A 15,223-nucleotide genomic window follows, 5' to 3' on the forward strand; every position below is an offset into this window, starting at 1 on the left:
CACCTGTCGGCTACTGTCAATGCTCGACCACCCATCATATCGTTCCTTTTTTGACGACTCTCTCGACCATCAATACGGGTTGTATGTCTCTGCCCTGCTACCCCCTGGAGTTCGCTTTCGTCGCCTCCTTCAACACCTTGATTTTTCACTCCCTGCAACCTTTAGAGTGGGCGAGAGCCACACGCTACCTTGGCTCCAGGCTCAGGTTCGCGTTCACCTTGACCTCCGCTCGCTCCCAAAGGAGGTTACCCCCAGTTCAGTATACCACTCCCGTTTTGTCAAACTTCATTCGAAGTTCATTAATATTACCTTCATTTATACAGATGGCTCTAAGACCAATGATGGGGTTGTGTGTTCTTTTATTGTCGGGGCACAAAGTTTCAAATACCGGCTACATGGCCATTGTTCGGTCTTCACAGCTTAGCTCTTTGCCCTCTACCAGGTTGTTCTTTATGTCTTCCGCCACCGACATTCTGTTTGTCATCTGCTTCGATTCTCTGAGCACCATCCACAGCCTCAGTGATCCATATCCGGTTCACCCTTTCGTGCACCGGATCCAACGCTCTCTTCAGCAGCTGGTGGACGACGGGTCTCCAGTTAGCTTTATGTGGGTTCCTGGCCATGTCGGTAGCACGGTCATTTGCCGGCGCATTTTATCTCTGTGGCATGCCTATTGGGCTGCACTTAGGGACAACAAGCTTTGGGCCTTGAAACCTCTTCCCGCAGCTTGGACGTCCTCCTCACGTCCTTCTCGGCGGGAGGAGGTCGTTTTGGCCCGGCAACGAATTGGACACTGCCAGTTCAGCCATCGCCATCTGCTGACAGCAGCGCCGGCGCCGTTCTGTCCATGTGGGCAGTTGCTGACGGTCCACCACATTTTAACGTCCTGTCCAGATTTTACTACGCTGCGTCTTGATCTTGGCCTGCCATGTACTCTGGATGCCATTTTAGCAGATGACCCAGGAGCTTCTGCTCGCGTTCTTCGTTTTATCAACTTGACACACCTGTCTAAGGACGTTTGATTATGCTGTATTTTTTTTAATCCTATGCCTGTTAATACATCTTTTATAGTGTTGTCCCTTTTAGTTGCTGTTTTAACCTTGTGCCTCGCGGTACATTCCTAAATTAGTGTGGGCGCTAATGACCATTGTTGTTGTGCGCCCTAAAACCACAAAAAAAAAAAAAAAAAAAATCATTGCTTGTTAATGACTTTGGCGAAAAACAAAACTGTTATGTTGCCTCAGCCATTTTAATCACTGGACATGACCCCCTGCAACTTCTTTCTATTTCTGAAGCTGAAGAGAATCATAAAAGAACATTATTTTGCTGCGACTGATGCAATAAGACCAGTGTCACTGAAGGAGTTGATTGCCACAATGAAAACTTAGTTCTAGAAGCACTTCCAATATTTAAAAAAGTGCTGGCACAATCGTATTGTATCTGATGGTGATTACTTTGAAGAGCAAATGTTACTGTTGATAAATGAATAAAGATTCTTTAAGAAAAACAAAAGTTCCCATTACTTTTTGATTACACCTCATTTTTACATTGTTTTTAATATGCAGCTTACCTCTCATTCTCAAAAGCTTCCCTAACTGTAACTCGCTCACACCTACTAGCTATTCACTGTCAGTTGCTCATACACACTCACTCCTACTTGTCCTTTCTTAGTCACTCATTCACACCAACCCCTTGTCATTATATCTTTGTGTCTCCCTAACTGTCACTATCACATAGCCACAGTCTCCTTTGTTCTCTTCTACCACTACTGTCTTCTCTCACTGCCACTATCTGCCTCTTGCTCTTTCTTACTGCTACTATCTAATTCATTCCTTCCTAGGGCTGCTGTCTCTTCTCACTGTCACACCAAGCGAGGTGGCACAGTGATTAGCACACTGGAATTGCATTTGGGAGGACAATGGTTCCAATTTGCATCCAGTCATCTTGGTGCAAGTTTTCCGCAATTTCACTTATTGTTTCAGACAAATGCTGGGATGGTTTATTTGAAAGGTCATGACCGATTTCCTTCCCCAGCCTTCCTTAATACAAGCTTACGCTCCATCTCTGATGCCTCTGTTGTCAATGGGATGTTAAAGACTAATCTCTTCCTATTCTTCAGCATCACTATTTCTCTCTTTCTCATTGTCATTGGCTCCAGCTTTCATTATCACTGGCTCTCACCCACTTTCACATGTGTCCCTGTTCCTCTCCCACTGGCACCCTTCACTCTTTCCTAGTGCTGTTTGTCACTGCCCACTGTGGTTCACTTCCACTCTGTCCCTCTCTTTCCCTCGCACTGCCGTTGTCTCCTTCACTCTTTCTGCGCCACAATCAATGTGTACTGTCTTCCTGTATGTACTACTTTTCCATCTGTTTCTCACTGCCATGGTCTCTCTCTCAGCATAAAAAACCGTTACTATGTTCGCATGCCAAGTTTTTTGCGAAAATTTGTAAAGGTGCTGAGGAAGCTGAATGTAGCTACTAATATCCCACTTTTCAATCAGTCTTTTTAACAGAAGCATATTCATCTTTTTTGTGCTCTGATAGGATCAGTTTTTCACGTGTTCCATTCTTTCCTCTACCTCAGCAGGGCATGTCTCTCACATGAGAAGAACTTTGTGGGTCAGTAAAATTTTGATAGTTTACTTACGTGAAATTGAAATAATGTGGAACTAATTTTACACGTCAGACCAGATTTGAAGTGAAAAAAAATTTTTTTTGCATGTATTTCAGTACTACAATGTGAAGTTTCTACAACCCTCCTGATGATAATGGAGATGCTGTACAGCATATTTCTCCATGCTATGTTATTCATAAACTATGTTTTCACCTCACACCTTTCACCTCACACAGAGCTTGAGAAACACAAGTCATAAATTGTAGAATTGTGTTTAGCATCTGGTTTAAGGCCTCCAACTGCCTGCTACCGGAGGACTACCATTATTGGAAACAATACCACAGATTGTGAACTGTACACCATGTCAGTCAGCCTTTAGATAAGAGGTCCATTCATGCCAACATGGACCACAGTTTACAGCTAACTGTGCCCAGTGAGCTCATTAGCTGCCAACACAGGCTCCCTCATTTCACCTGAGACTTGATGAAAATACCAAATTCATAGGGATCTTCCTTTCCAACCTCCCAGCTATTTCCTTGGTAGGGCTCCATTTTCTGCATAATATTGGAGCTCTGAATGAGCAGCAAATGCACCCACTGCATTTACCTGAACCTTTCAGAAATATAGATCCCAGTCTAAATAGACTAGGTATTGTTTGCTCGCTTGGGTGTGCTCACAGAAAGTGGCAGAATATCACATCTCTTTTTAATCTATAAGGAATTGGCCTACGGATTCTTAAATCCATCACTGCCTGCCATTCACAGTCAGGTGAAGACAACCAAACTGACTAGGCACATTTGGAGATGCAGCAAAATCAGGATTCCCATGCGATGCTGGAGCTGCAGCACTGGTCCTCCCCTGATGTCGCTGTGCTACTTTAGTTCAGAGCAATGTTGCTCAGAGTAAAATTGCTGAGTTTTCCCAGAGTGTTATAGAAATTATGGATAGAGCTTAAAAGCTATTTGGATGACACCTTCTGTGTTGACTGAAAGTAAAAGGCTCACAATAGCTGTATGTACTGTGGATCTGCTTAAACAGTACTTCCAACTAGGTATCAGTGAACGAACAGACTAGATCTGTTCTTTTGTACAATTAATATCTATGGGGAGGTGTTCAGTATCCTAAAAGAGACTTGGAATCTGTTTGTTCATGTAGAACGTTAAATCTAACTTGTAGACTATATTATTGTCACAGATGATGTTTCACAGAAGACATGAGAAATTCTTAACTTTCAGGCTTTAGAGTTATGTTTGTGCATAATTGTGAACAAAATTATATTCGTCATACGTGTAATGAATGAGACCATTTGATCTCTTGTTTTCATTATACACTTCTCAGGAAGCTTTTTCTTTCTTTCAGCATCTGAAAAAGTTGAACACATGCGACCAGGTTCTTCTTGTTCCTCTTCTGATGCTCCATCTTCGAACGATGCAAATGCAGAAAAGGCCAATATAAACAACATTGAACAGTATGTGGAGTTGCTGTATGAAGATATTCCAGAAAAAGTAAATGGTTCCGCCCTGATATTACAATTAGCAAGAAATCCAGATAATCTGGAGGAACTTGCAACTAATGGTAAGTAATTTATTGCAAATAATAGATCTGGTAAACTTCTAAAGCATGCAAACTAATTTTCTCTTTCCTGAGGAACTAAAATGAATGCACTGAGCAGTTAATTTAATTTTCTTTAAAGATTTGTTATGTGCTATTGTTCATTTTGTGACTGCTTTCTTGCATAATGATTGTACACGTGTCCCATTTACCAAGTTGCATCATGTGTGTTCAAATCAGACATTTCTGTTTAACTATTTGAGATGCTCTCTCTCTTTTTTGTGTATTTCCTCAGTCTTCTGTGGCAAGCATTGGGGCCATTATTGTCTATGAAATTGCGTTTACACTGCAGTATGTTAACCAATGAAACTCTGACATCATATGAACATCACTTAAATATAAAATAAATGAGGATGGGCAACCAATCACTTCCAGAGAAATTGCGTTTGATCTGCACTGCTGCACAAAGAGCATATAATCTGAGAACCTTTTGATTGTTTCCTTGGAATAGTATACCTGCACGCATGCCCCCCCCCCCCCCCCCCACACACACACACACACACAAACACGCAAAATCTGCCTTCGTAGTGATGGCAGACCATTACCTCAAACTATCTTTGTGGACCAGACCAAAAATCATTGGAAGAAATGAGTCTACCCACAGTCAACATAAGATAGGCAACAAGAATTATATTTAGTTGAAGGTGAAGCAACATAATACGATGGAAGTAATAGTGAGATGTTAACAACATATCAGATTTAAAAAATCGCTTAGAGGAGGATAGTTTACATCATCTCCACAGCATTCTATAACATAAATGTGTCCAAAATTGTTCCAAATCGTGAATACCTTGTGGAAATTGGTCAATTTTTTCTGTAAGTAATGCATTTGACATGCTCATAGGTTTAGCTTCAGGGGGTAGCTGGTGTTACCAGTCCTCTGTAAGCATAATGTCTGGGCTTGCTTCAACTTTGAAATGACAAAATAATTCATGACTGTGCAATGGGCTCACTATTTTGGCAGATGACAACATTCACTAGATATACTGATGAACTGTGCTCATTGGACACTTGAGCTCTGGCTGTACACCCGTGACAAAATTGTCATCAGTTACATGTGGCCAAACTGAAGAGTTACGGTTCTGATGTGACTTTTACAGATTCTCTATTCTTGTATCTGAAACAAGCCTCCAATAAGTCTCATAGCACTAAATAGACTGTCAGGTGAAATGCTTGTACCCTGGTGTAAGTAATCCAAGAGGGGAACAGAAAAGACTTATGAAACCATGAAAATTTTGTTCTGTCTTGTGAACAATTTAGTTTCTGGTTTCAGTTTTCTGATGTGTTTCACTTTTATTTTTTATTCAAGCATACAGAGAACCCAGATCACTGTAGATATTAGATAACGTATGTTGATTCCATTTTCTGCCAACACAAGTGTGTGATCCATTTACATTTCACTGTCAAGTGAATGTCAGATTTTTGTTGTAGCTGCAGTCTTTGTGTACATGGAATTATGTTACTAGAATTCATTGGTGAGCTGTGTATTAATTGCTAAAATACCAAAATGCAAAAATTAATATTTTGATTCCAGAATCTGTCTTGAGCGCCTTGTCACGAGTTTTGAGAGAAGACTGGAAGAAAAGTATAGAATTAAGCACAAATATTGTTTACATATTCTTTTGTTTTTCAACTTACTCACAGTTTCACCGTGTTATTCTACAGTATAAGGTAACTCTTATTTCATTATTAGAATACTTTTCGTATGTAAAATTTGTCAGCTTACTATTTTAGTTAAATCTCTCAAAGCATTTTCAGAGTTACTTGTTTGCATGTATATACTACTGAGAGTTATTTGAAACTGCATGCTGTATCAACTATGATATAGCTTGACTCCTATGAATTTCATCATACTCCTATGTTTGAAATATTTCTTTTATAGATAGGGTCACTCTGCATGGAAATTATAGACTATGAACTTCGACGGTATGATCAATGGAAAGAAGATAAAGAGTCAAAGCGAAGGAAGTGTGAAGGCAATCAAAACAGATGCTCAATGTCAGCAATTGAGAGTCACCGTTATCAGTCTGAAAGTATTGATGTCCCATCAGAACCGAGGCGACGCCTTGCTGATGGAATTTCTCACATACCCGTAGCAGCTGGAGAGAATCGGAGAAGGCCTATAGAAGGCATTCATAGTGCTAATGATGGATGGAAAAAGCAGCTAAATTACCAAAGTTCCCAGGCTGTTGAATCCCCAAGTGACATCAAAAAATTAACAGAAGATTATGAAAAAATGAAGCTGAAGTTTCAGAACTTAGTTAAGAAGCAAGATCAGCTACTAAGAGGTAATGTGTTTGATAATGTTTTTATTTGTATGGCATAATCTGATAGAGACAAACTTACATGAGTAGTATCTACAGCAAGGTTATTACATTTTTGCAAACATTCAAGTCTTTGATCAACAACATCAAGTTTGTATCACTCCCATCAGTGTGCATTACTTTTGTGAGAGTCCCAAATATAATGATTTTGTTGAACAGAACAGATACCACTGTTTGGCAGCTGGTTTTCAGGAGCTCTCATTCCAATTTTTTAAATTTATTTTTTATTTTTTAAAAGCTGCAACTTTAAGTGTGGTTTAGGTTTTCTGTGCAATATGTTTTAACTTTGGCATACAGTAAAGAAATTACATTTGTGTGGGATCATACCATTGCACCTCCCCCCTCCCCCTCCACCCCTACCCCCCTCCCCGTCTTCCCTCCTCCTGAAGACGTTAATGTTGTTTATTTATACACATATTTCATAGAGCCTTTTATGTGCTTGGGAATTTGAATGTTGAATGAGTAAAGAATTAATAAGTGTAGATTAAATAGAAATAGTACAGTTAATTTACAGAAACAATTACAGAAAAATAAAAATATGATACTAGAAAAAATAAAAAAACAAAGTGAAAAAAGACATCTACATCTACATCCATACTCCGCAAGCCACCTGACGGTGTGTGGCGGAGGGTACCCTGAGTACCTCTATCGTTTCTCCCTTCTATTCCAGTCTTGTATTGTTTGTGGAAAGAAGGATTGTCGGTATGCTTCTGTGTGGGCTCTAATCTCTCTGATTTTATCCTCATGGTCTCTTCGCGAGATATACGTAGGAGGGAGCAATATACTGCTTGACTCTTCGGTGAAGGTATGTTCTCGAAACTTTAACAAAAGCCCGAACCGAGCTACTGAGCGTCTCTCCTGCAGAGTCTTCCACTGGAGTTTATCTATCATCTCCGTAACGGTTTCGCGATTACTAAACGATCCTGTAACGAAGTGCGCTGCTCTCCATTGGATCTTCTCTATCTCTGCTATCAACCCTATCTGGTAAGGATCCCGCACTGTTGAGCAGTATTCAAGCAGTGGGCAAACAAGCATACTGTAACCTACTTCCTTTGTTTTCGGAATGCGTTTCCTTAGGATTCTTCCAATGAATCTCAGTCTGTCATCTGCTTTACCAATGATCAACTTTATATGATCATTCCATTTTAAATCACTCCTAATGCGTACTTCCAGATAATTTATGGAATTAACTGCTTCCAGTTGCTGACCTGCTATTTTGTAGCTAAATGATAAGGGATCTATCTTTCTATGTATTTGCAGCACATTACACTTGTCTACATTGAGATTCAATTGCCATTCCCTGCACCATGCGTCAATTCGCTGCAGATCCTCCTGCATTTCAGTACAATTTTCCATTGTTGCAACCTCTCGATACACCACAGCATCATCTGCAAAAAGCCTCAGTGAACTTCCGATGTCATCCACCAGGTCATTTATGTATATTGTGAATAGCAACGGTCCTATGGCACTCCCTTGCGGCACACCTGAAATCACTCTTACTTCGGAAGCCTTCTCTCCTTGGAGAAAGACATGCTATGTTCTGTTATCTAGGAACTCCTCAATCCAATTACACAATTGGTCTGATAGTCCGTATGCTCTTACATTGTTCATTAAACGACTGTGGGGAACTGTGTTGAACGCCTTGCGGAAGTCAAGAAACACGGCATCTACCTGTGAACCCGTGTCTATGGCCCTCTGAGTCTCGTGGACGAATAGCGCGAGCTGGGTTTCACATGACCGTCTTTTTCAAAACCCATGCTGATTCCTACAGAGTAGATTTCCAGTCTCCACAAAAGTCATTATACTCTAACATAATACGTGTTCCAAAATTCCACAACTGATTGACGTTAGAGATATAGGTCTATAGTTCTGCACATCTGTTCGACGTCCCTTCTTGAAAACAGGGATAACCTGTGCCCTTTTCCAATCCTTTGGAATGCTTCGCTCTTCTAGAGACCTACGGTACACCGCTGCAAGAAGGGGGGCAAGTTCCTTCGCGTACTTTGTGTAAAATTGAACTGGTATCCCATCAGGACCAGCGGCCTTTCCTCTTTTGAGCGATTTTAATTGTTTCTCTATCTCTCTGTCACCTATTTTGATATCTACCATTTTGTCATCTGTGCGACAATCTAGAGAAGGAACTACAGTGCAGTCTTCCTGTGTGAAACAGCTTTGGAAAAATACATTTAGTATTTCGGCCTTTAGTCTGTCATCCTCTGTTTCAGTACCATTTTGGTCACAAAGTGTCTCGACATTTTGTTTTGATCCACCTACCGCTTTGACATAGGACCAAAATTTCTTAGGATTTTCTGCCAAGTTAGTACGTAGAACTTTACTTTCGAATTCATTGAACGCCTCTCACATAGCCCTCCTCACACTACATTTCGCTTCGCGTAGGTTTTGTTTGTCTGCAAGGCTTTGGCTATGTTTATGTTTGCTGTGAAGTTCCCTTTGCTTCCACAGCAGTTTTCTAACTCGGTTGTTGTACCACGGTGGCTCTTTTCCATCTCTTATGATCTTGCTTTTCACATACTCATCTAACGCATATTGTACAATGGTTTTGAACTTAATCCACTGATCCTCAACACTATCTGTACTTGAGATAAAACTTTTGTGTTGAACCATCGAGTACTTTGAAATCTGCTTTTTGTCACTTTTGCTAAATAGAAAAATCTTCCTACCTTTTTTAATATTTCTATTTACGGCTGAAATCATCGATGCAGTAACCGCTTTATGATCGCTGATTCCCTGTTCTGCATTAACTGATTCAAATAGTTCGGGTCTGTTTGTCACCAGAAGATCTAATATGTTATCGCCATGAGTCGGTTCTCTGTTTAACTGCTCAAGGTAGTTTTCGGATAAAGCACTTAAAAAAATTTCACTGGATTCTTTTCCCCTGCCACCCGTTATGAACGTTTGAGTCTCCCAGTCTATATCCGCCAAATTAAAATCTCCACCCAGAATTATGACATGGTAAGGAAATCTACTCGAAATATTTTCCAAATTATTCTTCAGGTGCTCAGCCACTACAGCTGCTGAGCCCGGGGGACTATAGAGACATCCAATTACCATGTCTGAGCCTGCTTTAACCATGACCTTCACCCAAATCATTTCACAATTTGGATCTCCGTGAATTTCCTTCGATAACTTTAGATCATACAAGAACTACCACATGTTGTACAATATACAAACAGTAAACATATAACGATGTATATAATCAATTTTTGACAACACTGGATAGGTAAAATATCTATTCACCAAGTGGCAGCAGGAGAACACATATATAAAAAAAGGTTTTACATGTGCAAGCTTTCGGAGTCAGTGGCTCATCCTCCTGGAGAAGTTTAAGTAAAGGGGTGGAGTTTAAAAAAGTCACCCAGAACCCTGGGCCAGGGGAGACTTACCAGACAGGATGAGAAGGAAAGTCTGATTCATCCCATCAGGTAAGTCTCCCCTGACCTGGTGTTGTGTGTGACTATTCTGAACTGTAGTGCTTTTTCTAAATCTCTCTAGTCCTTTTGCTGGCTCCAAAAGATTGCATATGTAAAATCTTTGTGTGTGTGTGTGTGTGTTCTCCTGACACCACTTGGTGACTAGAGCTTTTCTCTATCCGCTTACTTTAAACAATAAAAATATATGCATACAAGATTATACTTCTATGTTAAAAAATTCTTCTAATGAGTAAAAAGTCTTATCAAGTAAATCCATCTGTATTTGTACTGCACAGAACTGTTAACCGTGAAGCTCATAACGAAATAAATATATTGGGAAGTTGTAGTAAGTATCCCAAATTTCTTAAAGAGATTATGACAAGATGTCCTTGAGAGCACTCCACATGCATTTCTGACAGCTTTTTTCTGCAACCAGAAAATTTTCTGTGATGCATGTTAGTAGCCCCAGAAGATAATTCCATTGCACAAAATACAGTGGAAGCACCCAGAGTAAGTCGATTTTGTTCACTGATATCTCCAATTTGTGATATTGTCTAATGGCAAAGGTAACTGAGGACAACCTTTATTTGATGTGGACGATTTTCTGTTTCCAGTTAACACGGTTATGTATTTGGAGCCATAAGAACTTGTTGCAGTGCACCATTTGTAGTTGCTGATAGTCATGTGTAATAGATAACTCCTTTGGGAATTTGTGATCAGAGCTGTACTGGATATAATTAGTTTTCCTCATATTTACTGACAGTGGGTTTACTTTGAACCAGGTTAGGAGTTCTGAAAGTTGAACACATACAGTTAATTAAAATATCCTGCAAAATAATGCTGAGAAATAGGTATGACAGATAGAAATAAGCCAACAGTTGACTGTGCACATGTACAACAAGAGATTGACATCCTGAAAAGCCAAAATATCTTAGGATACAGTATATACTGGGTTTAATGCCTAGATATGAATAAGAAATCGAAAACACAGGAAAGAGAGAATACGTAGAAAACAGGGTATCTTAAAAAATAATGATGAATGCAAGAAGAGAAATTATTTAGTTATGTTTAATAAAACTGCACAATTAACTACAGATGTGTGGAAAGTGTAATCCTTTATGCACACTTGACCCCCATAAATGAGAGAAAACTATGCTATAAGATGTTTGAACAGTTGCAGTGGCAGCGGTGGTATCTAAGAGAAGCATGAACACTTTGTGCCAGGATTCCAGTCCTCTCTTAACAACCTACACCATCACAACAGCCATCAGCAGGAACTCTTTTAAATTCACTAGCAGAGGAATCAGACAAAATCCACAAATTTTCATCCAGCTGTAGTGTCCTGGACAACCAACATCACACCATCTTCTACCACAGACATCACTCTGCCTCACCATCCCTATATGACACAGACCAAAGACACAAAGGAACTTGAGAAGTAAGAGAGGACTCACAAATTGTTTACAGCAATATCTCAGTAAATCAGAGGACACTGAAACACATCATTTACAGACTTCAAAACAGTATAGTAAATAACAATTGAATAAGAAATTACATTTCTAATAAAGATAAATGAAAACAGAAAATTTTAGCACTGTAAATCTGTTTTAAAAAATCTAAAGTGTATTTTTGTTTCAATTTCTAAAACCTTGACTTCGTAGCTATGTCGTGCCACATCTTTATCCACAAAATATCTACAACTGTAGCAGTTGGCTGTTGTTCCAAATATTTGAGGACAGTCTCGAATGCTTTTTTTGCCGTAGAGTGGCTGATCTTTTCGTCTTCTTCCTTTTATTCTTCATCTGACTCCTCTTGCTCAACACAATACTCTTGCCAAATGAGATTGATGATCTGTTCTCGTCAAGTTCTTTATAGCTAAGAACATTCTGCCAGCCATTCCTCTGCAACTGTAGGCTGGATATAATTATGAATTTGCAAATCAGTGACTAAATCTGCAGTGCATAATTTATTAGTTTTGGAAGGTCTTGCTCTTGGTTTAGACCAGGACTGATATTCTTCCATGATTTTTGTAGAGAGGGTTTTTTAAATTCTTCCCAAGCTTGAGCAACTGTGAAAATTGCATCTTTTATGTCGAGGCTTTTCATTGCTTCAAAAATATCACAACCCTTTATGGTGCAGCTTCTTTGTTTATGATGGGGTCTCAAAATGGGGACCCCTTATATCTTTCCTGACAAAACCAGACCACTACAGCATAATCCAGGAGCTAAAGTGTAGGATTTTTCAATGCTGTTCTAGTTTTAAAGCATTTTCACCATCTACAGTTAACTAAAAAGCTTCAAGATCTTTTTGGTTCTTCTTCCAGTCTCTAATGATTGTGACTCCAACTCCCATTTCAGAAGCTAATTTAGTAACTGACTCACCTTTGTCAAGTCTTAGCAAAATGCTTAGTTTCTGTTCGATTGTGCACACAACATGTTTCTTTTTCTGATTTTTAGCCACTTTTGGTCTTCCAGAATTCATACACTTCTTTGTTACAACTGAGTAAACTATAGAAAATTACACAGTAACTTTAAGCTTAAAAGAAATACAGTAATAAACATAAAAAGCATAGAGATAGAACAGCAGATTTAAGACTACAGTAAATTCCAACAGTACAGTAGTCTGTCATCTGAACATGCCCGAGGAGGATGACTCACATGGACAGCTGTTGTGACAGCAATAAAATCTATTGATTATGCTGTCACACTGTTCAGCGTGGAGTGCAGATGGGTGGTCAGATTCACAGCCAGATAATCTGAGAAGTCAGTTAACTTAAGGAAGATAAGCGAGGTTCTAATACTGTGGAGGCTGATCGTGTTGGGATAAGATTACTCTCTCAGGCTATAGTTGTCACTCTGATGCCATTGTAATGTTGCTCATGATAAGAGTATAATGGGCAGCATCAATCTGACCTTCTATTCTGTGAAGTATCCCAAATCCATGGGGACATGTCCAGGTGCAAACTGTCACAGACACGCAGCCACTGTGTGATTGCTCATGCATGTATATGAGGTCAAAATGGATGCCATGTTGCCTATGCTGAAGCACTGGACCACCATTCACTGTATAAAATACTGAGTCTTCAGACTATTTTATGTTACACCATTTGCAATAGATATTTTCCTCAGATAACCCTAATCTGTGGAGTGTATGATCATTGTGGAACTTTTCCTGAGCCGTGCCCATTGACCTAGAAAATAGAGTAGCATGTTTCAACTATGCAGTGTTTAAAAAAAGATTTTGCTGTGATGTGTTTACAAATTCATTGTCCTGCACCAGTGTTGTTATATGCCAATGAATGGCATGTTCAAATGTACCTACTGGATTCTACAGTATCATGATAGTTTAACCATGGTTGTGCAGTTTTCTCAGGAATGCCATACTGTGCTTCAGCTTTGGTCTCTGTCAAATTCCCTTCCTTTACTAAGACAATGACACATTCACTGAATAGCTTGTTGACGACAAAGCATATCTCATGAATAAAGTAGATGGACTCAAAGCAAGGTGGTCAAGTAGCTTACCTTGAATTATGTACTTTGAATTACTATTATAGAATGAAAGACACGCTGACAGAATAGGAAGAAGACTGTACTGGCAGAAATAACTGATTGTGTTTGACTGTTAGTCACTGCAGCAAAATACTGCCACCATATTACTAAGTGACTGTCCTGAAACCTGGAATCCACTACCAGTTACAGGTTGCTTATCTAATGGCTTGCAGATACAGTAAAAATTTGATTTTCAGTGTTTCACTAAAATATTAAATATTGCTGTAATCTATTCATTAAGAGGTATAATCTTACATTAATAGTTAAATACAAGAAGACAAGTGTAACAGTTATGAACTGTGTGTTTCTCTTGAGGCAGCGTAAATGATGGCACGCTGATACCTGGACTTGATTCATCCATTATTTGAGAATGAAAGCACTTATCAACTTCTTACAAACTTCACACTTAATCTCAAACTCTCATACACAAAAATTTCAACATCAACCACACTGTGTTAATTTGTTACTTCTTTACTACTAACTCTATTCACAACACACTTTGCAGACAGTATGCATACAACACTGAATGTAGATGCAAAATTGTATCATTGTATGGCACATAGTTCAGGAGATATGACAGCATAAAAACGGAGATGCATTAAAACTAGCTTTTGCTTAAAATTGGGCACAGATTACCCAGACTATTTGTGGTGAACCAATACCCAATCTATATTCATCCAGTTATCATAATGAGAGCACTTAGCAACTACCAACAAACTTTTCCTCACTTACATTGTTAAGGTCAAATATTTAACACATCAACTCATTTATAAAGTAATCAGACGTGTGAAGCTGTTTTATACATGGGAGTTCAAATCTTTAAAGAATTGAGAGTTTACTGGTAATTTTTAATATAATTACTTAATTTCTAATGAAAGTTCCCATTCAGGTAGGGTTATCCTACAAGGAAGTTTAGCAGTATAGTTTCTCTAAAAGTATCTGCAGAGTGTAGGTCACTAAGCCTTAGTTTTTGAAGAAGTAGAGTTCAACAATCATCAAATTTGAGCACTTAGCTACTTACCACTGGAGAATCAGCACAGTGATCAGAATGATTCCTTACTGAGCAGGACATTATGGTTTCAAACCCCTTGACTTATTCATTTTTCTTTTTCTTTTTTTTTGTATGGTTATATTGATATTTAAAAGTTTGTAATAAGGGTGAAGAGTAACCTTACTTTGTGCAATAATTACACATTAATACAATAACACACGTAAGAACTATACATTATGCATTTTTAGATAATCACAATGCTTATTGTTTTGTATTATCAATTTTTGGCAATCTCTTACCACTGACTAGTTATGCCCAGACACATTTGTATGAACATAAGTGAAGGTTCCCGTCCAGAGACCATCAGGCTAAGGAAATGTGGATGCCTAAAAGTGTCTTTTATTGTTATACATGGTACAGAATACTCGTGTTTTCAGCAGTTTTATGACATTTATCACCCGACACATTGATAAGATGAACTTCAAGAAGGGGCTACATGAAGGATAATATGAAATGATACGCATTATTATTACCTATTTCTCCAAAAACTTAAGGCCTAGAGACCTGAATCCTTTTGAAGTTCTAAAGAGTTTTTGAAAAGTCCCCTATCTCCATGTTAAAATGCATTGAAATTGTTGGGTCATCAGATGTAGCTTGTCCTTGCCATCATTCAATAATATAATCGTAGGAAAAATTCTGTG

The 15,223-nt window shown here is 38.9% G+C and overlaps 1 protein-coding gene across 3 annotated transcripts in view; it reads left to right on the forward strand.

Annotated features, from left to right (window-relative positions):
- Positions 1-15,223, forward strand: part of LOC126365890 (kinesin-associated protein 3-like) — a 190,905-nt gene that overhangs the window by 16,443 nt on the left and 159,239 nt on the right. For all 3 annotated transcript variants that reach the window (XM_050008605.1, XM_050008603.1, XM_050008604.1), the window contains exons 4-6: positions 3,977-4,192; positions 5,763-5,899; positions 6,111-6,516. In XM_050008605.1, the coding sequence (XP_049864562.1) occupies positions 3,977-4,192; positions 5,763-5,899; positions 6,111-6,516 (759 nt within the window). The remainder of the gene's footprint in view (positions 1-3,976; positions 4,193-5,762; positions 5,900-6,110; positions 6,517-15,223) is intronic.

The sequence above is a fragment of the Schistocerca gregaria genome, chromosome 4 (assembly GCF_023897955.1).
Source record: "Schistocerca gregaria isolate iqSchGreg1 chromosome 4, iqSchGreg1.2, whole genome shotgun sequence".
Classification (NCBI taxonomy): domain Eukaryota; kingdom Metazoa; phylum Arthropoda; class Insecta; order Orthoptera; family Acrididae; genus Schistocerca; species Schistocerca gregaria.